The sequence below is a fragment of the Eulemur rufifrons genome, chromosome 30, assembly GCF_041146395.1.
Source record: "Eulemur rufifrons isolate Redbay chromosome 30, OSU_ERuf_1, whole genome shotgun sequence".
In the NCBI taxonomy this organism is placed as follows: domain Eukaryota; kingdom Metazoa; phylum Chordata; class Mammalia; order Primates; family Lemuridae; genus Eulemur; species Eulemur rufifrons.
Window position 1 is genome coordinate 92,113,833 of NC_091012.1, and position 23,841 is coordinate 92,137,673.

Consider the following 23,841-nt stretch of genomic DNA (forward strand, 5'->3'; position numbering starts at 1 on the left):
CCAAGGGGGGGGTTGGCTCCTGATTGGCCAGTTTCCAAGGGGGGGGTTGGCTCCTGATTGGCCAGTTTCCAAGCGGGGGGCTTGGCTCCTGATTGGCCGGTTTCCAAGCCGGGGGCTTGGCTCCTGATTGGCTGGTTTCCAAGCTGCGGGACTTTCAGTTGTTACCAGCGGCATTCCGGGGAGGGGGAGGGGGAGAGGGAGGAGGAGGGGGAGGAGGGGGAGGGGGAGGGGGAGGGCCCGCGTTGGGGAAACCGAAATTTAGGCATATCCTAGGAGGTCCAGTCTGTCATGGAGTCACTCCTGTTTTCCTTCCTGCTCTACACTGTGTGCACATTGCTGCTTAAGTGTCACATTTTCCACCTGTATAATGGGGGCAAAGACTGCTGGGGTTGTGAAAAGTGCCCAGAACTCCCTTGAGCTACGTGTTCTTGAGCTTGCTATCTGGTCTTCTTCCTGGGAGCCTCTTCCTTACTACAGCATTCATGCAAAGAGCTTGGGGCCAAGTAGTGGAGGCAGCACGGTGACCAGGCTGACACGCTTACTTGTTAGGTGACCTTGGGTGAGCTACTTAAATTCTTTGAGCATTGGTTTCCTCAATGCTCAAAATCTGCAAAATGGGATGGGACCTTTGCGAGGAGCTGGAGGCTGGATCTACCCAAGCTGTTTTGGGCCCAGGCCTGAAATATGTTATAGATGCCACAGTCTCAAGCTGAAGGTGACTCCATGCTGTGTGTCCCTGCTCCAGGACAATGTTCCTTTTGTCGGGATATCTGCCTACCAGGCATGTGGTTATAGGAGAAGATATAAAGTGATGGGGATGGGGGCATGTGGTCTGGGGCAGAGGGGATGATGGGGATGTTTTGACAGAAAATTCATTCTACCTTCCTTCTGTTGCCCCGTCTAAAATGGGTACCTAGGTCCTTCTCCTAGCAAGTGTGGTGTCACTTGCAAAGAAGCACCTAACATATAGGAAGTGCTCAAGACAATTTCAAGAAGGGGGGGAGCAGTTTATTTGCAAAGAATAGACCATTAATTTACACAAACTTACATCCCAGTTTATATACATTATATATAGTTTATATACACAGTATCTCACACTGGATGCTGGCCCCCCCAAAAGCAGCATTGGGCCTGCTCCAGGCCATTCTCAAAACAAAGCCCCCCTATCCCAGCTGGAGGAAAGAAGAAGTGGCATACCCCAACCCCTCCTGGAGAGAACCCTGAAATGGATTAAGAGAAAAAATCAGTTTCCTTCTTTGTGCTCACAGGGCCTCGGGGAGACTCCAGGCAGGGATGGGGCCTGAGGCAGCACTAGAGTAGCCTAAGGACTTCCTGGTACTGGGCCAGTCTAGAGCCTTCCAGTCCAGAAGCAAGAGCTGGGAGAATGCCTTGGGAGGAGGAAGAGTTCTGATGAAGGCTGCTTGTCTCTTCCTGCCTGACCAGGCTCCTGAAGGGGGCCAAGCATTTCCAGCCTGGAGTCTGTGGGTGGGAGAAAGAAGAGGGCCATGTGGGACAGGGACTGTTCTACCCTCTTACTCTGCTGAGTCTGGAGTCAGGGCTTGCTCCCCACTTTGGGTAGGTCCCCTTCCTTCTCTGGGACTCAGTTTCCACATGAGTAACAAGGGGTGGAATGTAGGTTGGGCTAGATTCCCTCTAGGGGCCTTTTAAGCTGGAAATTTCTGTGAATCTACTTGCGTCCACCAGAAGTTACATAAAACACACACACTCACATGTGGATCAAAGTCTGTTTACCTCCACGGTTCCTAGCTCTTTCCTGTTCAGCAAAAGAAATTTGGCTCCCGATGGATGAAGGGAGAAATAAGGCAAATACTACTTTTCCAGGTAACCAGTAGTTGAGTAGCCTCTGACAGCTGCCTTTTGTGCCAGCTTGGCTGCTGAAGCCGAAGCAGCTGGCAGAGGCCTCTGCCATGCAATTCTCCTTCAAATCTCTGTCATCTGCTTGCTCACAAATGTTCTTGTCCCATTCTTCACACTACCCTTGGCCCTCTGGTAAACTCACATCAGCATAATTCCAAATTGTAAATCTATTCCCACATTCTCTTATCAGTAAATCACTTCCCCATTTTGTCAATGACTTCGCAGCAATAGGGGCCCCAGCTACCCATTGCTCCCTCATCATCCCCCCCAGGGTTCCTTTGGGGGGTTCAGAATGAATAAAGGGTCAGATGGGAATCCTATTTCCCCTATAATCCTCTCCATGTCTGGAGAATAGAACAAGTATCAGAATGCTCTTTAGAGGCACAATTAAGAAGACTTCCTCTTCTCTCCCCATATGTTTTTGGCCTTAGAACCAATCTCAGGTCTTCCCTCCATCCCTGAGAGCCCCTGGCAGTGTTAAGGTCTCTGTGGTATGATAGAAAGAAATAAAGAGTCATACTTAGTAGCTGTGGGCAGCGGGGTGGCTCCTGTAAGCTGTCAGCAGGGTAAAAAAAGGAGGACCTTGCCCACAGCAGGGGCTCCACACATGATGGTTGGCTGGTTCCTCAGATGGGGAAAGGAACATGAGGGCTACCAATTCTGTGGGTCCCAGAGGCCTGCTGCTTGGACATGGTGTCAACAAGATTTTTCTGAACACAAGAGATCTAAGGCTGATGGCTGTTTCCCCAAGAAACGTCTGACTCTTTTGCCACAGAATCCCTAGTAGTCCAGAGAACAGACATTACCATCATGGGATGAAAATGGGTTTCTCCCTAGGACTGTCAAGGCTTTGGTTCCATATTACCACTTCTATTTATTCTCTCTAGACTCGAAATTCCACATGATGCTGTGGTGTAACAGAATCTTTCTGGAGTTAGACCTGGCTGAAGCCTCAGGTCTGTGACTCAAACTGGGTGAGATCTTGGTCAAAGTCCTTAACCTCTCTGAGCCTCACCTAAACCATGGCATTTGTAATACTATCTGCCTTGCCTTCTTCAAAGAAGATAATAAAAGAGGAAGTACTTTCCAAACTTTAAGGAGAGGTTCCTGTTGGTTCCTGCTACAACTGCACACTGTCCAAGGCACCTTATAGGAGTTGGGGCCAGACACATGCCTAAAGTTTGCTTCACCTTGGGTTTGCAAGGTCATCGTTAGCAACTAGACAATGGAGGCCTAGCCCACCACTTCTTGCCCTGACCCTGGAAGGACCAAGCAGTATGGTTGCTTAGTAAGGGAAGACACAGCTGAGAAATGAGTACCTGTTGTTGGATTTCAGCTGCCTGAAGGAACTTATTCCCCATCTTCTGAAAAGAAAACTCCTTTCAGGAGCAAGAGGTCTGTACTGTACAAGGGTGGCCCTCACAGTTTTGGATTAGACTTAGCACCCAGAAGCCAGGCTGGGCCCAGGCTGTCAGAAGTAAGGCGGGCCCTTGAATGGTCCTACCATATGATCAGGTGGGAAGCTTTGGGATAAAGCGAAGGTGCCTTTGGACCTGAACTAGGGGACAGAGCCCTGCCCAAAGCCTAGACACTGATGTCTAGACAATGGCTTCTCCTGAGCCTGGCATCTGTGGTGACTATGCTCTGCTATGGTTTATGAAGCCAGAACAAAGACAGGCTGGGTCAGTAGGGCATGAGCCACTGTCCTTTCAGATAAGGCCTGGACTAATGACCACTTGAGTTGCAGCAAACTTGAACAAAACCCCTCTGTCCTCTCCCCACCTCTTGTCCTTTCGAGGCCAGGTAGAAAGGCTCTGCCTTGCTGATGCTCAGGGGCAGTCTAGGGTTTGGGAATTTAGAAGGCTATTGTGGTGGCTGCCTGTTAAGAGTCAGAAATAGTAGAATTTGAAGGGACTTCCAGAGGTCGTCCAGTCCAACCTTTTATCCCCAGACACAATTCAATTAGGATTAGATGAATAACATTTGTGCTGCTTAATAAATGGAAAATTCTCTTTGTGCCCAGGTAAGCTAAAGAACGTCCCAGACTCACACGAGCACAGGTCCCAGGTTAGGCACCTGTCTCAGACAGAGGTAGGCTCTGTGGAGAAACAAGACAGGAGTTCTAGTCAGGCTGGGAATGGGGGCAATGGGGAGGCCACCCCAGGGAGTTTTCTGAGTGTGGAGCACAGCTGTAAACAAAGTGAGAGACATGTGGCCCCAAGTACAGATTCAGGTTCTTATGTGCAGGCAGATTTGTGGCCATTTCCTGCAACTGATCCAAGGCAGAGCAAGCCTTCCTTCTCCATGGCCCATCAAGCTGCCACAGCGTGGCTCTCAGCCTGAGTGGGAAGAGCTCTCTGACCCTCCTGCAGGCCACAGCGTGGAGTAACAAGAATGCTTCCACTGCTGAGGATGCACTGGTGGCAGGTTTCTCACATGGTCTCTGCCACAAGCAGATGCCTTTCCCCTCCCTGGCCCTCTCCTTAGGCTGCAGTGCTCCCTTCCCACTCACCCGCATCCCCACCCCCACCCAAGAGAGGAGCAGCAGCCCCCTTGGGTCAGATATTCCCCCCAGAGTCTGGAGTACACCTTTGCTTTCTCTGGTCTGCTGCCCTGGATCCTCATTTTAGTGCAACAAATGATAACTCTGACAACAGGGACCTTGGGGGTTGAAAAGTCATGCCATAAGCCAGTCAACATGGAGCCAGAGAGGAAGATTCTGCTTCAGGTAAACCCTGGGGCTCCACTAACTGTCCTGTTAACTCAAGGTCATTCTGGAAAGTCAAGCAGGCCATGTCATCCTGGAGTCATTGGGGAATAAATAGCACTGGGGCATTTCTCTCTGTGGCTGCAATACGAATATACCTCACTCCACAGCAGCACTTAGAGGTTCCGGGAATCCCGGCTCCCAAATCTGGGGCAGGGGCAGGGGCAGGGGCAAAATGAGGGGAATCTAGGATGCAGGGGCTTCACCCAGCCTGATGGCCCCAAAGAAGGTGGTGTGTTTGCTCATGTTGATAGAGATGTCAGCATGCACCATCTTCACGGCGATCTTCTGCCGGGCTTTGAGGAGGCAGACGCCTGCGGTATAGCAAGTGTTGTAGTTGGTCTTGCCCGTCTCAATGCTGCGGGTGCACTGCAGGAAGGGCTTCTCGTCCACCACCACCTCATAGCTGGCAAAGTCAGTGAAGTTGATGTAGTATACCTGGGTGAAAGGCAACAAGAAGGGATTGGGGAAGAGAGGAAAGAGAGGGTGGGGACCCTCCCTGTCATGAACAGACAGAACCTTCTCAGATGAGCTGCCAATATACCTGGTGGGGGTGGCGGTGCCAACTGAAGTTGTGCTAGCTGGCCAACAGGAATGGCAGGGTGACAAGTTTATGCACTGTACTCCCACTCCATGGGGCTCAGGTGGCTGAAAAAAACCTTTCTTACAAAAGCACACCTGTCATTAACTCTGTGAGGCCAAGAACCATGCCTTAATTGCTCATTTGCACTCCACCCCTGCCCCAGCTCTGGCATGAAGCACAGTGCTGTGCACATATTAGGTGCTCAATCAGTACTATAGATACAAACTAACTTCCACTTTCAAGCCTCATGGACTATTTGTGGAGAAACTTAGATTCCCCGGAGAGGTCACATAACAACTTGCCATTTCTTCAGCTTTTTAACAGAAGCGCACTCAGCTTGCAGCATCCCCTCCCCTGCGGCTGAACTTTTCTCACTGATTCCCAGCGCCCTTTGGCCCTCTCATTTGATGACTGAGGAAACAGGTCCAGAGAGATGGAGAGCTATCCACTACAAATGAGATAAAGAATTTAGCAGGGCAAAACCCAGGCCTCTAATTTCACTTCATGGTCAGAGGGAAGCACTACCCTATGCTCAATGGCCTGACATCATGGGGATTTTCCTAGCATGTGTGGACCACCCCCAATTCTTTCCTAGATCCAGAAAATTAATTTTTCTATCCTTCACAACCCTTATCCATCACACCCCACCCCAAACTTTGATTCCCTAACCCCCATGACATGGAGCTCATAGGTCATAGGACCTTGGGATTATACCCACATGCCCCATGGGGGTTGGGACCTTCATCCATCACCCTAAATCACTTTATGAAAGGCCACTTTGTCCATGAGCTCTTCAGGTGGGGGCAGTGTATTCGGGTGCCATACAATCTCTCAGGTCAGGACCCAAGCTATGCCAAGATACTTGGTGTGCCTAGCAAATTCTTGTTAACCCACCTTCTCTGGTCACTCTCCTGGTTATACCCATCTGTTGGCTCTGTAGTCCTCCTGTCCATCCACCTGCTTTGCTGCCTGCCTACAAAAGCCGCAACCTCAAGGCTCATCTATGTCTATCTCTGAGGAGCCACCCTCGTGGAGGCAAACAATGGGGGATGCAAGTAGATGGGCATTGGCAGACTTGGGGAGTGGGCCCAGGGCAGGGAAAGGACAAAAGCAAAGGGAGAAAAGGCTGGGAGAATGACAGTAGGAAGGATGCAAGAATAATAGAGAAACAGAAAGACAGAGAAACAAATGGGAGAAAGAGGAAGGAAAGACAGTCAGAAATCTTTTTGAGGTAGAGAGAAAGTCCACAGGAGCACTGTTCATTGTAATGCCCAAGCTAGCAGTATTGAGGGGAGGGGTTCTCAGCAGCCCTGGAACTGACTTTCAAAGAACATGCTGAGACCAAGTTCAAGTTTGGCAGTAGAACCAAACAGCTGAGAGGGGAAACAAGGGCCTGGGGCCCTGCAAGAGGGAATCAGATGGCAGGGTGTGGGGAGGGGCCTCTTTTCAGTTTTTCAATATTTGGCTAGGGAAACAAACAAACAAAAAACCACGAAGCAGGCCCCCTCTCTCTTTCCTCCTTTCTACTCCCTCCCAATGCTGTTTCCCCACTTCCCTCACCCACCAAAGGAAGTTAGCCATTGGATGGTTTTGGCTAGCTCCACAGTGCCCCTATGTGGCCTGCACCGGATCTGCATTCTGGATATAAGAAGAGTTAGGCCTAAGACCGTACTCACTTCTACCTGACTATAGATGAAGTAGGTGCCGTCCACCAGTACCTCCAGCTCCCCACTGCGGGGATGTAGCTTGAACACCTTGGGGTTCATAGTGATGCGAGACCAGTCATTGAGCACTCCACCTGAAAGATCTCAGTATGAGAGAAGGGCAGTCACTCAGCACATGTCAGAATAATCTGGGCAATAGAAAATAAGAAATACCAAGCAGTACATAACCCCCATCCCCTATACCAATGCAACCAGGATAGCCTAGAAGGTCAATCTTTAAGAAGAGCATTTGGAAGCAGAGAAGGTGTTCTGTTTGTAAAGCGGCTCAGGGCTCCTGGAGTCTGCCTTTCTGTCTTCATCCTTCTTTTCCTGACCCCTCCATCTGGAAGGGTCTTTACCCAACACCTTCTAGCTGGAATCTTGGGGAGGGAGGAGTAAGATCAGAGTGGGCATGCTGCCCTATTTTCTTTGTTGTTATGGGGCCTGCACAGGCAAAATTCAGACACTAAGTGGCAGGCTAGGTCTTATTATTCAATGTTACTTGCCTAGCGATAGCTACTGAATCCCTCTCCTGTCTCATAGGTTCATGCGTTTTTCTCCTTCTCCTTGAGAGATTCTTTTTTATGGTTCCTCCACACCCACACCTTTCTGGAAAGTCTCTCTAGGCCCCCAGGAAGCCATTCAGTACAAGGAACTGTCTATCTGGAGAACCTTAGGGATAAGGGGTGATTCAGACTTCATGGCAGCCAGGGCTAGTGATCCTCAGTACCAAGGCCCCACAGGTGAGCGGGGTCCTTATGAGAGTGAGGGATAGACTTCTAGGCTGTACTAGAACAAGCCAGAAGAATAGGGGAGGGTGTCTGGGAGCTGAGGCACCCTTGGCAAAGCATCTGTGGCTTGGCCCCACCCTAGTCAGAGGTGGAGGGGCAGTCATACTGTTTGGCAGGACACTGGGAGCCAGCATGTGAGGGTGGAGGAGAAACTTCCCTTTCCATCCTGCTAAGAGAGGGATATTCCTTCCTACCCTGAGAGGAGGTCATCCAAGCCTATGGTGCCCTTTCTCCTGTAAGCCATCCATTCTTCACCCAAGAAATTGTTTTGAATGTCCATCCTTGGCCAGTCTTAGGAGGCCTGCCTCTCTGAGGTGTGAGGAAACAGGCGTTCTGGAAAAGGTGCCATCTTCCCTCAAGGTGATAATTGGATGGGATAGGAGTTAGGAGGAGATAGTCCGGCTCATCCCTTAAATGGACCACTCTGCATGTCATCCTTCCACCTGACCCCATCACTTCTTCTGGTGGAACTGAAGATCAGCACAGAGTAATACTGGGGACTGGCCCAGAGGGGCTGGAAACGGTCTCATTATACGGTAGTGGGAGCAAAATCAGTAGCTGCTGACACAGAATAAACACTGAGGCCACCCATCCAGATACCCAAACAAATCTATTTCTTGCCTGTCTCAGTCCTCCCTGGACAGATGGTGATCATGGCCCACCCAGGGCCTTGGGGTCCCCAGCAGGACCACTTGGGTTTTGGTGCCATTCTATTCCTATTTACACTTCTGAGGCTATTAAGTCAGGCATCCAGGTGGCAGTGAGGGGAGTAGCTAAGTCCAATCATTAAGGAAACTCAGCACAGCCAGTTCAGGACTGAATGGGCTCTTAGAAGCTATCCCCATGTAGCAGGTTTATTAACCTTCATTTACTGTTTCCACACTCACGGCCCCTCCCTTCCACTCCAAGCTCTGTAAGCATCTGGCATCTTGGCTAGCTTGGTGCTTCCCAAGGCTCCTGGGGGTTCATGCATTTTAGGCTTTGTGGACCGGGGACTGGACATTATTTCAAAGTGCTGTTCTTTAATGAATGTTCATGTATCGTTGGGGAAGAAAATGAACATAATCATTCAGTGGAGTGTACATACACATCACTGAAGAAGCATAGTGCAGGGGAAAGAGTCAGACAGATTTGAATCCCAGTAGTTTTGAATCCCAGCTCTTAAACTTAACTGTGAAATCTTGGGCCAGTTAATTAACCTCTCTGTGCTTCAGTTTCTGTCTCTGTAAAAAGGAGCTAATACCTACCTCATAGAGTGGTTGTGAAGATCCCATGAAATAAAAGACAAAGCTTGTTGAGAAGTCTAAAGTACCATACAAATATAAGGCAGTACAATTTATTATGGTATTATCCAATCTCTCTGGTACTCTGTTTCCCCATTTTTAAATGCAGTAATTACATTAAATCAGTGTTTCTTAACTTCATTAAACACAGTCTCCCTTTTGCTAGACACTAGCATTTCATACTCCCTTGAGATTCTAACATGCGCCCTACTTCCCTGAGAGAAACAGCCTGTCTACCCATTTTCTGTGTAGATCCACCAGACAAGAATAATAATTTTATGTAGTTTTAATTTCTTAATTTGTATTGTGAAAGTGTTTATCAAACTACACATATCTCCATGGTGACTCTGATATCACCTTTATCCCCCAAGAATGCCCAGGCTTGATGATGTCTCAAATCCCTTTCAGCTCCCTCATCAGTGATTCTAAGTGCAATTTAGGTGTAGCAACTGGTCTTGGTGCAAGCAATTACTCAGGAAAGCCAGTAGAGGGCATGATGGAGTAGAGAATGGCCCCTTATACCAAGGGTACCTCAGAGGCCTGCGAGGAACTAGGCTGGGAATGAGGGAGAGAGCCTACTTTGATTCTTACCATTCTTGACTTGAATTGCTGACCCTTGGCCCTGTAGATGCACCACAGCTGGCTGGGAGGATGAGAAGGATAGAGAGCAGTCACTATGAGTAATGGCTGCTTGCTTAGCCACTGGTTCCCATGTTTCCACTCCTGGTTTCTAGTATCCTTTTGTAATCCAATTCTGATCCCTCTCCCTTGTCTTGGGATGTTAGTGACTACATTTCTACTAGAGGGTAATATGATTTTGTAGCTCTGCCACTTCCTAGCTATGTGACCTCAGCCAAATGAAATGCCTCTGAGCCTCATTTCCCTAACTGTAAAATGGGGATTATAAGAATCTCTGTCTGGCCTCTCTAACAGGGATGTCTGAAGATCAAATTAGGCGATGGATATAAAATTGCCCTTCAAGCCATCAAGCACTGTGCAGCTGTGTAGATTTATCACTGTGGCCACACAGCTGTAGTGAGGAGGCTGGGATCAGACAAGGCAAGGCAGCAGGACCTGCCAATAGAGACAGATTAGGCCGTTGGAAGACTGGGAGGAGCCCTTCAGGACATTAAGGCAGAAGCCCAGGCTGGGCTTGGGCTCCAGCTGGTTGGCTCTTTTTCAAGGACATACTCTTAAACGCCTCAGCTCCAGATCCCAGGTGGTCTGAGTGCTGACAAGGTGTCTGCAGTGGTTGGGGAGTCAGAGGCCCAGGTGAATAGGCCTGACTGGCAGCTCATTTCAGCTGACTACTGGGCCTGGCTATGGTGACCCTGTGTCCTGTGGAATAAGGAAAAATGGTCCTGGCCAGACTTGGTTGTGTTAGCTAAAAACAGGCCCTGGAGCAAAGCTTTTGTATTCATAGAGATGAGAGGAGGCTGTGAGTGAAAACCCTCAGGACCTCCAGGGTGTCCTCACAAAATAAAGCTTCAGGAAATTTAATAGGAAGCTAATTTAAAGGTGGCTCTAGCCCTTGCCCTTCCCTCCTCCCAGGAAGGGAGCAATCCCCAGCCAACCTGGTTTTCTCGGGTTCCGGCTTTATCAGCAGCACCTGCAAAATAGGACAGGACAATCAGAGGGCATGCTCTTTCTACTTCCCATTCTCCTCACCTGAGCAGCTAGTGGCAGTGAGCTTTGCTCTCTATAGCCAGTCCTGTCTGAGCTTTATTCTCCAGGGCTTAGAGCTGGAGAAAGAGTAACAGTGCAACTCAGGGCCCTTGGATGAGAGAGGACACTCTTTCCTTCTCTTTTCTGTCCCTGACTTTCATCATCAGCGGGCCCAGCACCCAACAGGGAAACCAATAGTGGTCCAAGGCAAGCCTCACTGAGCACCCATGGAGAGCGATGAGAGGGCATTCCTGTCACTGTGTGATCCTGAGACAATGGCATTAGCTTCTCTAGCCTTTTGCTCCCTATTACTTTTCTTCATAGAGCCCATTGCCATTTGTAAATATCTTGTTTCTTTAATTGTCTCTCTTCTCCTCTAGGAGGTGAGCTCTATGAGGATAGGGACCACTTACCAATATATCTCTTTGTACACAGAAAGTGCTCAATTAATATTTGTGGAATGATTGGATCAAAAATAATCCCTAACTCCATCTCTTGTGGTCATGGTAACACTGCTTAACTCTGTTTGAATCACAAGTTAAAGAATCTGAGTCCTGCTGAAGAATTCTTGGACCTAGAGAAATCAGCTGTAAAGAGTCCATTTCTTTAAAGCCTCAAGATACAAGAGGAGAGCAGGAGAAATAAATAACAACTGACATAAGCCCAGGCAGTCTGGCTCCTGTCAATTCCAATTAGGCAGGTTTATATCTGCATCTTTACCTTTTGGGTGCCCTTCTGGGCCCAAGGAGAAAGATGCAAAGGGATGAATTGGTATCTGAATGGGCAGTGTGATAGGGTAAGGATCTAGTGCAAGAAGCACTTGGTTCCTGGACAGGACAGCCTTGGTGCCTGGGTTTGCTTCATCCATAGCTGGAGTGACTCATAAATTTCCAACTTCTTGACCATCAGTGGCTATTTGTCTAACTCTACAGGAAAGGTACTTTGGAGTTCAGAGGATGAAACTATCCTAGGGCTTGTCATTTTGTCCAGTCCCCAACTTTCTGCCCCATAGCCTATTTCCATGCAAACATCAGCATGTGGAGCTAGATGCTGGGAATCAGAGCAGACCAAATCCATCCCTGACTGGAACTCCATCAAGCCATCAGGGCCTCTGTCTCTGGCTCATGTGAATTTAATGGCCTACTATAGGGAGGCCAAGAGTTAGGGAGGGTTTGTGATGGAAGGATTGAAACGGGGCAAGAACAGGTGGCCTGTTCTTGACAGTTTGGTACAAATAAGATGTTAGAGCAGGCCAGGCCTTACTGGCTTGCCCAATTCCTAGCTCCACACTGGGCTAGGAGACCTCCATCCCTTATTGCAAACCAACCCCACCACCACCATTTAACTCTCTCAGATCACCTACTCCTGCTCTCCTAAAGTACTTGTAAGGCATCTAGGCGGAGTGGAGAGACAGGGGAACTCACCAGAAGGTCCCTGGAGGCCAGGGGGTCCTTGAGGACCAGGAGGACCTGGAGGACCGGGTGGTCCCATAACAGTTGTTCCTGGAATTCCAGGAATCCCAGGAATCCCTGGGGGTCCCTGGGGTCCTGGAGGTCCTGGAGGCCCTGGGGGGCCATTGGGCCCAGGAGGCCCTGCTTTCTTTCCTGAAAAACAGGACTCAGTGTTACATTTGTAGTTATTTATTGCTAAGAGTGTACTCTCAGGAGTTTAGAGACTTTCCATGACACAAAGGCAGCCCTCAGGGAGTTCCTGCTAAAGAGCTGGACACCCTTATCACATATCTCTGTCTCTCTGTTTCTCTCTGCCTCTCTCTCCCCACCCTCACTCCCAGCCCCGCTGAGAGCTAGGTTTGAGGATATAGAAATAAATGGCCCTCAAGGTGCTCAGTCTAGTGGGGAAATGGACACAGTAATAGGTTAGTAGAAGTGCTACATTAGAGATAAGGACCAAATGCTGAAAGGTCAGGGAAGGCTTCAAAAAGGAAATTACATTTTAGCTGAGTCCAAAGAATTAGAACTACCAAGTGATCAGATCCATGGGTCACTTGGTGATTTTTTTTTTTTTTAGAATTGGGCTATTATTGATGAGTGTGAGGCTTTCATGTTTACTGCCTAGTTTGGTGGACTTGATGTCCATAACAGGAGGAAGCTGGACAGCCTGACCTTAGGAGCAACATCAGCTCCAGGAAGGTTCCTACAGGAATCAGGATATACAGGAAATGGGATGGGGGTGTTGCTAGTTGGGAATGAGGAATGGAAAGGAGTTTTGGAGATGGGGGGATGGTAAGGGAGGGAGAGAGATGAGAGGAGAGAGAGAGAGATATTGAGAAATAACAGGAAAAGAAGGGGAGGCAGAGACTAGAGAGAGCAGAGAAGGAGGAGCAGGTTTTATTTTCTCAGCTGACCTCTCTAAACTCTATTTTTAAAGATCTGTGGGAAAGGAAATCCTGCAAACTCCCTTGGTAACGTGTTCCAATGTTTATCACCCCTCACTGCTCACTGTTAGGAAGTTTTTGGTATATTTAACTGACATCCCTCTTGTGGCAGTTTAAGTTCTTATTCTATTCTTTGTGTATACAGAAAAGAATATATATATATATATATATATACATACATATATACATAATAACCCTCATATACTCAAAGACATTAAGTCACTTATCAACTTGCATTTTTATAGGGGAAATAATCCAGCTTCCCAGAGTCTTTCCTCAGAGGCCCTATTCTCAAATGTATTATTAATCATGCCCACCGACTCTTCCCCCTTTCCTCCTTGCTATCCTTGCAGAACAATCTTGGCCCTCCCATTTCATATTCTAGTCCTTTCAACATTTCCACCAGGATGTAGTTATGTTAAGTGGGTCCTAACCATGGTCTTGAACTAAAACCTCCAGCTCCTGCTATTGACTTCCTCTGCTCTATGCAGCCCCACTCAAGGACTACAGGTGGCCATAGGTAGGTGTATTCTTCCTTCTTTCACAACTTTCTCACAATTTTGTGGAAGTCCCAGGAATGGAAGCCTCTTACCAGACTTCATCACAATGTCTTCACCTGAGGTAGTTTCTTAGTTTTAAATACAGTCCTCTCTAGTCTCACTTAAAAACCTTCTTACTGACTCTGAATTCCTGCTCCCCAGACTCTTAGGCAGGAGAATCTTGTCCTGATTAATCAGGTCCTCCTTTCAGAATAATGCCTCATGTCCAAGAAACCAAATCCTCATGACAAAGCCACTCAAGAGGCCAATTGTCCATGTTAATCACATCTGCATTTGAAATGAAACAACAGGGTCATTGTGGGGCCTCTTCCTCAGAAGGGAAAGAAAGGAAGGTCCCGAGAGCAACTCTCCCAGGAAGAGTCCCTGTAGCCTTAAAGACCTAGACGCATGAGCTTTAGAGGTTTCCTGCCCTTAGCAGCAAAAGATTGGATCTGTCCAGTTTCTAGATCTAGCCAATTTGAAGATGCCGAACAGAAAAACCATCTCCCTTCAGATTTGGGCAGCTTCCAAATCAGGCTTATTCAGAGCCCAAGTTTCAATTCCAGCTGGTATAGTGGAAAGAACACGGAATCTGTACTCAGGAGATAAGGATGTAAGCCCCAGCTCTGCCACAGACGCACTTTGAGCAAATCCCTTCCTCTCCTTGAGCCTTAGTTTCTACATCTGTGAAACAAGGAGGTTGGCTTCAATGATTTCTCTGTTTCCTCTCAAGACTGAGGTTCCATTAAAGAGGACTGATTTACCTCTTGCAGTCAGAAAACTTCCCTAACCTAGTTGTAAAACTTGCTTCTCTCTCCTTATTTTTTGTGTCTGGGTGGCACAGACACAGAGGATGGCACATATTAGGCTGTCCTGTGTCTCAGTATGTCTAGACCTAATAGTTATTTTTAAGCTAGAGGGTGTTCTGTGGGTAGCACAAACTTCAGCTTTAAGAATATGAGTCTTCTGTAATTGCTAATGTAATTTTGGAAGAAATACAGCCAGAAACTCCTCCAGTCCAAGAGAATAATGGTTGCAGTGTAAACAGAAAATGTTCACTTACGAAAATGTTAGAAGGCATTTGAGAAAACACTCTTGCCATGATCCAGTTCTGCAGCTAGTTCTCTGCTTCTCTGCAGCCTGTTTAGGCAAGTGTGCTTCTCGTACTTGCATACTTACAAAAAGTTGGGCCCAGAGAAGAGCTTGTACAAAATAACCCCTGGACCAAGAGGATGATTTTAGAGGATTGAATCCTTCTCTGGATTTCCTTACTTTAACAGAGCACTTCATGATACAAAAGCCCAGAGACGTTTGTACTTAGAAAGTTACTCTGTGTAGTCTTAGATGAAAGAATATACACATTCCTTTCAAAGTTAAACTTCATCAAAGGGGCATTTCCTTAACCTTGTAGCTAAGCTCAAAATGTTGAAAGGAGAGAGAGAGAGAGAGAGAGTTGTGAGAGAAAGAAAATTCCATTAAAGTGTGAAAATTAAGTGAACAACTCAATTTACCTCTTTAGGCATGTGCCTATTCACTGTGTCCAAGGAAATCTGTATTAAATGGCTTCTAAATTACTTTCAGCCAGAGTAAACATTTAAGGCCTATGTGCATTCTCTTCCCAATAATGTCCCATATACAAGGTAGCAGTGCCAGGCAACGATCCAAGTTATAATTTCTGTCTTAAAGGGATATGACAGGAGCTAAGAACTATATGCTTGAAAATTAAATTTACTTTTTTAAAAGGCAGAATACTTGGTGGTGAATGCCCAAGCCCCACAGGGAAAGGTTTCCTACTGACTCCAGTTCTCTGGCTGTTTCCTGACTTTGCTCAGCTCAGGCCCTCAGGAGGCTAGGCCATTCCTCGGCTTCTCAAGTTTTCCATGTGGACGATGATACTTCAAGGTACCAAAGTATCCAGTACTCAGAGAAGAGGCAGGCTGCAGCTGAAGTTAATCTTTTTGGCCTAGTCTGGGGTTGATAATCTATTCTATAAAGGCCCATAAATCTTATCAGACAGAATCATTTCACTTAAAGCATCTTAATGAAAAAATCATTAGTTTTACTCTACTATCTTCCTCCAACATCAGAACCCAGAAATAAATAGGTACTATAGGTACTTTAACTGGTTTATAGTTGGTTCTTTCAGTCCTAAGGAGTGGACCATGTTGTCTGGTCCTATCCTCGAAGACTGTTCTGTCTTTGGATTCTCCTTTTCAAGTAGGTGAACACTTGTACAAGCCCCTGGGCCAGTCCTATCACAAGTATCCTGGGGACTTACTAACCCAACAACAGCACAACAGAACTTCTCAATTAGAAGCTGCTTCTTTGAAAAGAATAAAAAATCATGGTAATACTCCAGCCTAGTTTTTCCATCACAGAGAAAATGATATTAAATCTCCCAAAGCAAGAAATAACCTTCCCTATCTGAGAAATTGAATAGGGAAAACTATTAGGTCAAGAAATAGGATACTGGTATCTTCCAATGGGCAGTATACCTAGCTTTTAGAAGCTGTCTCAGGGTTTTATTCATATTTGATCACTGAATTTTTTTTTTTTTTTTGGAGACAGAGTCTTGCTCTGTTGCCCGGGTTAGAGTGCCATGGTATCAGCCTAGCTCACAGCAACCTCAAACTCCTGGGCATAAGCAATCCTTCTGCTTTAGCCTCCCAAGTAGCTGGGACTACAGGCATGTGCCACCATGCCCGCCTAATTTTTTATATGTATATTTTTAGTTGTCCACCTAATTTCTTTCTATTTTTAGTAGAGACGGTGGGTCTCACTCTTGTTCAGGCTGGTCTCGAACTCCTGACCTCGATCGATCCTCCCACCTTGGCCTCCCAGAGTGCTAGGATTACAGGCATGAGCCACCGCGCCTGGCCTGATCACTGATTTGATAAAGGAGGAAAACAAGATAAAAAAAAGAAGGGGGAAAGAGTAAGGAAGAACAAAGGAAAGAGATGTACATTGAATTGTACAGAAGAAGGAGCAGGAAAGAAAAATAAAAACAACTTTTATATGTTGCTAGAGAAGCAATTCTATCTTTTATGAATCATCACTGAAGAACAATTTCATGTTCTTTTTAGAAACTACAATACTCAAGATCACATACGATTGAATAAAATAACAGACAACCAATGTTGAAAGAACATAATACAAAAATCCTACTTTCCTGATTTTTTTCTTCTAATTTTAGAAAAGACATGAGATGATAGCAATTAAAAAAGTCAGGAGCTTAACTTACCCTTTTTCTTGTTTTTCACTGGACCTATTAGAAAAAGAAAATAGAAAATTAAGTCACTGGAAATTAACAGAAAATATTTGTTTTCTAAGACTGTCACTAAGAGGGACCCCCAAAACACTGCACATTTGAGAGAGTCCCACAGCCAATGGTCAGGGTTTTGGCAAGGTATCTCCCAAATACCAAACCTCCCCAGTCTGTCTTCTGACTATTGGGGCTGTGAAAGTTACAAGGAAGAGTCTTCGCTGGGGAGAAAAATCTTTTAGCCTTAGTCTTTGGGGTGAGGGAATGGGTGCTTCTCCATAGAGATGAAATGCCCAGAAACGCACAACTCAACAACCTTAGGACGGCATTCCACTAATTCTGCAAGTCCTGAGGTTGAAGAGTCATGCATTCAGGTGAGGATCTGAGATGAAGTCTTGCATGTTGAAGCTGGAAGAAAAAAAGGGTTGTCTTCATGGAAAGAGCAGAGCAGCAGTTTACTTTTTAGTCACTTCCTGATCATGATTTGTTAGTTATTAAAACAGTGTGACCATAATATGCTCATGTAGGGGTCACATGCACTCCCATTGCAATTTACTGTAAGTTAACAGACACTTTAAAAGAAGTATCATCAGTTTCATTGACAGTGAAATCACAAGCATTTTCTTGGGAATTACTTCTAAAGAAAATAATTCTAATAAATTGAGGGCACTTTGAAAACCCAAGGATTTTCTAACATAGTTAGGTGACAACCATTCCCCAGATACACACAGTTTAGGTCTCTCCCAGTCATTTTTTTCCTTTCTAGGGACTCAATTCTCTTTATTCTGTAGATGTATTTGACTTTGTTTAGATACAGGCATTTAAAATCTATTCCAAATTCCCAGGGAGACACTATTATACAACATTAAACCACTGTCAGTGCCCTCAAGAGCTTACAAAAGAACACCAAGCATTTGTATATTATCTTATAGTTTATAAAACATATTCCCATCTATCATCTCATTTGATCCTTGCAACAAGCCTAGAATGATCTCTACCTGCAAGAGCAGGCCCTACTAGAGGTCAGTAAAACCTATAACCTAGAGGGCTGCCAAAGTGGCCATCAGAGTTTGCACAGCTCCCTAGAAAAACCAATGTCTGCACAGACTTTTCTGGCAAAGCAATTTCATGTGCAACAGTAGGTATTATTATGTACAGGGGATGTTTTAGGTTGGAGCAACCTGCTGCACTTAAGATCATGAATCTCCATTCTCTTATCCTTATTTCTCCTTTTCTCTCCTTCCAGTACTTTGTTTTCTTTCTTTGCTACCCATCCTTTATGTTTTTTGACTGCACTGAGAGTTCTTGTGAATGTGCATGGAGGTTCTGGCAGAGAAGCACAGCTAAAGAGAGTCTACTAACTAAGAGGCAGCAACTCAACCTTAGAAGGGCCTCCTCCTTGAACAAGAAAGCTGTTTGGGGAAAGATTTACACAGAAAGAGCCCAGCCCCATCAGTCAGCTACTCGCCAGCCAGTCAGCCACCACAGCCTGGAAGAGCAATAGAAAGACAGCCATTGTAACAACCCTGCTCTCATAGCCAAAGTGTGCCACGTTTTTAACCATTTCAGCTGGTTAAGAGTAAATGCTGTTACATCAGACTTCAAAGCAGGTTTTGAGGAAATCATATTATCATCAGCCAACCAGTCCTTACTGAGCATGCCTATGGAAGGTAGCACAGTAAATAATGAAACACAGTTCTATATTTAAAGAATTTACAGTTAGGTAGGAAAATACTAAGGAGAAGGGACTTCAGAAACTATACTGGCTAGTTAAGGGGAAAAAAACTTCCTGGAGAAAGTTTGACCTAAATCCACAAATGAAAAGAGGGAAAGGGAAGTTTTTTATATTTTTTTAAGCTTCTATTATTTTTATACAAGGTATACCTAGTTGTCACACATATATAAATGTATGCATACATACATTCATACATAAAAAAGAGGAGCAAAAGGAAAAAAATAGTTATTAATGTACCTACAAATAACTGTTATTAACATTTTATGCACATCTAGAAATCTTCTATGCATATAAATATGTATTTTTACAAAATGGGGTCAAATTAAAAATGTTTGATAACCTTTTTCTATGTCAATAACTATATTTTTGTATTGTGATTTTTAATATGGATGTACCAGTATTTAATGTCCATCTTTGATGGACATTTAGGTTGTTTCCAGTTTTTCACTATTATAAACAATGCTATAGTTAATGTTTTTACATATATACATTTGTATACACTTGTCTAAAGGTTTTTTCAGGATGTATCATTAGAAATGGTACCATTGGGTCAAAGGGTGTGAAAGGCTTTCCTTATATGTAGTTAAATCTAATAATCTTTTCTTATGTGATTACTGCCTTCAGTGTCATGCTTAGTTAAGCCCTCCCTAATATAATATATATAGGTAACTCTTTATATTTTCTCTAGCTTTGTTATGGTTTCATTTTTATTTTTAAATCTGTAATTAATGTTGTATAGATTTTGTTAGACAGTGTGAGGTAATGAGCTAACTAAATTTTTTTTCCTCTAAAATGGCCATGAAGAGTACTGAGAGAAACACGAACTCAAAGTCTTTTCTTACACTTCATCTTGAGTCAGAGAAGGGCTCCCAGAGAGCTTCTGCTTAGTAGAAATTTGGTATATCCTTTGGAAAAAATGAAGATGCAAAAGTATACACAAGATTATTATTAGATTATATTACATTTCCCGCAAGTGCTAATGAATACATCATCTCAGCGGTATAGTAGTTCCTTCTTGTTCTAACATAGCTTACCATGGCCAGAAAATAATTCTCATGAGTTTCAGCATGGACCTCTAACCTCTGGCTCCATATCTGTCATGCCCATTGCTTTTGCTTGAGGCCATTGTAGTTTTCTAGCTTCTGGAGAGAAAATGTCAGGGAGCTAGAGCTATCCCATATTAGAGGTGAGCATCCTGACCCAGAACAAAAGCAGTAACCCGTGCTGAGTTCTATATTTTAGATATATTGATTTATTTTCTTTAGATTCTCAGAACTTTATTTTCTTTAGAACTTTATTCATACCTACTCAGAGCACTACCACTGTTACATGTCTGTTTCTCTGGTAACAAGGTACATTTCTATAGCATTCCAATTTCCCATATTTGTAACCATCATGTTTTTGGCAGGCACAAACCACAAATGTATCAGAGTGTGAAATATAGCTGTGCAGTACTTTGAATTGTTTTGATGGGAGTAGGATTGAGATCAGACAGGTTTTGATCAACATGGGCAGACGGTTTCCCTATCTGGCATTAAGAAAAGAAGATCTTATAAAAGAATCAGGTTCATGGAGGCCAGCAGCAGGCCTACTCAGATTCTAGCCTTGACCCAACCATAAAATGATCATAGGGCAAGTGACTTTTTCTCTGGTTCTTCATCTGCTAAATTAGGGAACGCTATATGCTTTGTCTCTATTCAAGGCCTAGGGTTCTGATGAGGATCAATGATATAAAACCAGCAAGCTAGAATTATGTATCCAGTGAAATTATCCTTCAAAAATGAAAGATAAATAAAGACTTTCTCAGACAAACCAAAATTCAGGAAATTTGTTCCCACTAGACCTGCCTGTCAAGAAATGTTAACAGAAGTTCTTCAGAGAAGGAAAATGATATAGGTCAGAAAATTGGATCTACATAAAGAGAGAAAGAGAACAAGGTTATAGAACAAATGAATGAAAGTAAAATATTCTTAATTGATTTAACAGATAACAGTTTGTTCAAAGTAATAGTAGCAAAAATGTATCCCATGATTATAGCTTACAGATATGTGAAACAAATGACAGCAATGTTATAATAAGGGCTAGGAGGGATGAATTGGGAATACTCTGCTTTAAGGTACTTGCACTACCTGTGAAGTGGTATAGTGTTATTTCTTATTTATTTCTAGGATATTATGAGGGTACAAACATTTTGGTTACATTTTATGACTTTGCCTCACCCCAGCGAGGATTAGAGGCATGCCTTTCCCCTCTACAATGCTCACTGCATCCAGTAGTTGTGAGTTTACCACCCCCAATCCCCTAATCCCTGAAGAATATTACTACTGTGTGAGCACCATAGTGTTGATCAGTTAGTCTATAGTGTTATTTCAAAGTGGACTTGGATTATTTATAAATGTATATTTCAAATTGTAGGGCAACCACTAAAATTTTCTTAAAAAAGAAGTATAATTGATATGCTAAGAGAGGAGAGAAAATAGAGTCATATGAAATGCTTGATTAAAACCAGAGAAGGCAGAAAAAGAGCAGAAGCCAAAAAAGAAACAAGAAAAGTGGCAATGAATAGAAAACTATTACAAATATGGTAGATATTAATCTAACTATAACAACAATCACTTTAAATGTCAATGCTCTACATTCATCAGTTAAAAGACAAAGATTGTCAGAGTGGATAAAAAAACAAGACCCAACTATATGTTGTCTATAAGAAATCCACTTTAAATATAAAGACACAAGTAGACTAAACTAAAGGGATAGAGAAAGATATATGCTAACACTAATCAAAAGAAAGCTGGAGTAGGTATATTAATTTCAGACAAAGCAGACTTCAGAGCAAGAAAAATGATCAATGATAAGGAGAGGTATTACATAATGGTAAAAAGGGTCAATACTCCAAGAAGACATAACAATCCTTAATGTATATATATCTAACAACAGAGCATCAAAATACATGAGTCAAAAACTTATAGAACTGCAAGCAGAAATAGATGAATCCACTATTACAGTTGGAGACTTCAATATATCTTCAGTAATTTTCAGATCCAGCAGGCAGAAAATCAGTGAGTATATAGTTGAGCTAAATAATACCATCAGTCAACTACATCTAATTGATATTTATAGAATACTCTATCTAACAACAGCAGGATACACATTCTTCTCAAGTTCACATGGAACATTGATGAAGATAGGCCACATTCTGTGTCATAACTCACACTTTAACACATTCAAAATAGATATCATACAAAGCATGCTCTCACATAACAATGGAATTGAACTAGAAATTAATAACAGAAAGATAGCTGGAAAATCCCCAACTACTTTGAGATTAAACAACACCCTTCTAAATAATACATGGTCAAAGAAAAAGTCTTAAAGGAAATTTAAAAATATTTTGGACTAAATGAAAATTAAAATAAAACTATCAAAATTTGTGGGATGCAACAAAAGTAATGCAGAGAGGGAAATTTATAATGTTGCACGCATATATTAGAATAGGAGAAATATTTAAAATCAATATCTAAACTTCCACTTTAGGAAACTAAAAAAAGAACAACAAATTAAATCTAAAGTAAGCAGAAGAAAAGAAATAATAAAAATCAGAGCAGAAATAAATAAAATTGAAAACAGAAAAACAATAGAGAAAACTAATGAAATCAAAAGCTGGTTGTTTGAAGAGATCAATAAAATTAATAAACCCTTACCCAGGCTAACCAAGGAAAAGAGAGAGATGACACAGATTACTAATATCAGAAGTGAAAGAGGGGCTATCACTACTGATCCCATGGATGCTAAAAGGGTAATAAAAGAATGTGATGAATAACTCTGTGCTCATGAATTTGATAAATGAAATGGGAAAACTTCATGAAAGATACAATCTACCAAAACTCACACAAGGAGAAAAAGGTAATCTGAATAGGCCATTATCTATTAAGGAAATTGAATCAATAATTAATAACCTTCCAAAACAGAAGACACCAGGCTCTGAAGGTTTTGCTGGTGAATTTTACAAAATATTTAAGTAAAAAAAATTATACCAATTGACTACAGTCTGTTTCAGAAAATAGAAACAGAAGGAACACTTCCTACCTCACTCTATGAGGCCAGCATTACCCTAATACCCAAAGCAGACAAAGACATTATATAATAAGAAAGTAAAAGCACAGACTGATATCTCTCTTGAACATAGATGTAAAAATCCTCAATAAAATATTAGGTAATAAAATCCAACAATGTATTATAAGAATTGTACATTACAACCAAATGGGATTTATTCCTGTTATGCAAGGCTGGCTCAACATTCAAAAATCAATTAATTTAATCCATCATTCATAAAAAGGCTAAAGAAGAAAAATGTGATTATGTCAATAGATGCAGAAAAAAGCCTTTGACAAAATGCAACATCCTTTCGTGTTAAAAATGCTCAGCAAGTTAGGAATCAAAGGGCACTTTCTCAATTTGATAAAGAACATCTAAAAAAAGCCTACAGTTAAATGGTGAGAAACTAGATACTTTCCCTCTAAGACTGGGAACATGGCAAGGATGTCCCCTCTCGCCATTCCTATTCAACATCAGACTGGAAGTCCCAGCTAATGCAATAAGGTAAGAAAAGGAATAAAAAGTATACATATTGGGAAGGAAGGGGTAAAACTATTTTTGTTCAAAGATGACATGATTGTCTATATAGAAAATCCCAAAGAATCAACAAAAAATCTTCTGGAACTAAGTAGCAATTATAATAAAGTTGTAGGATAGAAGCCTAATAAATAAAAGTCAATTGTTTTCCTATATACCAATAATGAACAATTGGAATTTGAAATAAAAACAACACTATTTACATTAGCACAAAAAGAGAAATACTTAGGCATAAATCTAACAAAATATGAATATCTATGAGGAAAACTATATAACTCTGATGAAAGAAAATAAAGATCTAAATAAATGGAAGGATATTCCATGTTCACAGATAGGAAGGCTGAATATTATTAAAATATCACTTCTTCCCAACTTGGTCTATAGATTCAATGCAATCTCAATAAACATCCCAGCAAGATACCTTATGGATATCAAAAAACTGATTCTAAAGTTTATATGGAAAGGCAAAAGACCCACAATACCCAATATGATATTAAAGATAAGAACAAAGTTGGAGAACTGACACTACTTGATTGAAGACTTACTATAAAGCTACAGTAATTAAGAGAGTGGATTGATGAAATAATAGACACGCAAGTTAATGGAAC

The 23,841-nt window shown here is 43.2% G+C and overlaps 1 protein-coding gene across 4 annotated transcripts in view; it reads right to left on the bottom strand.

The window, feature by feature from the left end:
- Nucleotides 1-986: 986 nt before the first annotated feature.
- The window catches only part of EDA (ectodysplasin A), a 305,132-nt gene continuing 282,277 nt past the window's right edge, over nucleotides 987-23,841 (bottom strand). Inside the window, exons 3-8 of one of the 4 annotated variants that reach the window (XM_069464443.1) lie at nucleotides 16,846-16,869; nucleotides 12,095-12,274; nucleotides 10,580-10,614; nucleotides 9,597-9,648; nucleotides 6,911-7,026; nucleotides 987-5,083 (exon numbers count right to left, since the gene is read on the bottom strand). In XM_069464443.1, coding sequence (XP_069320544.1) covers nucleotides 4,832-5,083; nucleotides 6,911-7,026; nucleotides 9,597-9,648; nucleotides 10,580-10,614; nucleotides 12,095-12,274; nucleotides 16,846-16,869 — 659 coding nt within the window. In that variant the 3' untranslated portion in view covers nucleotides 987-4,831. Of the gene's footprint in view, nucleotides 5,084-6,904; nucleotides 7,036-9,596; nucleotides 9,649-10,579; nucleotides 10,615-12,094; nucleotides 12,275-16,845; nucleotides 16,870-23,841 lie in introns of all 4 variants that reach the window. The other 3 variants (XM_069464441.1, XM_069464440.1, XM_069464442.1) reach the window with 3 other exon arrangements.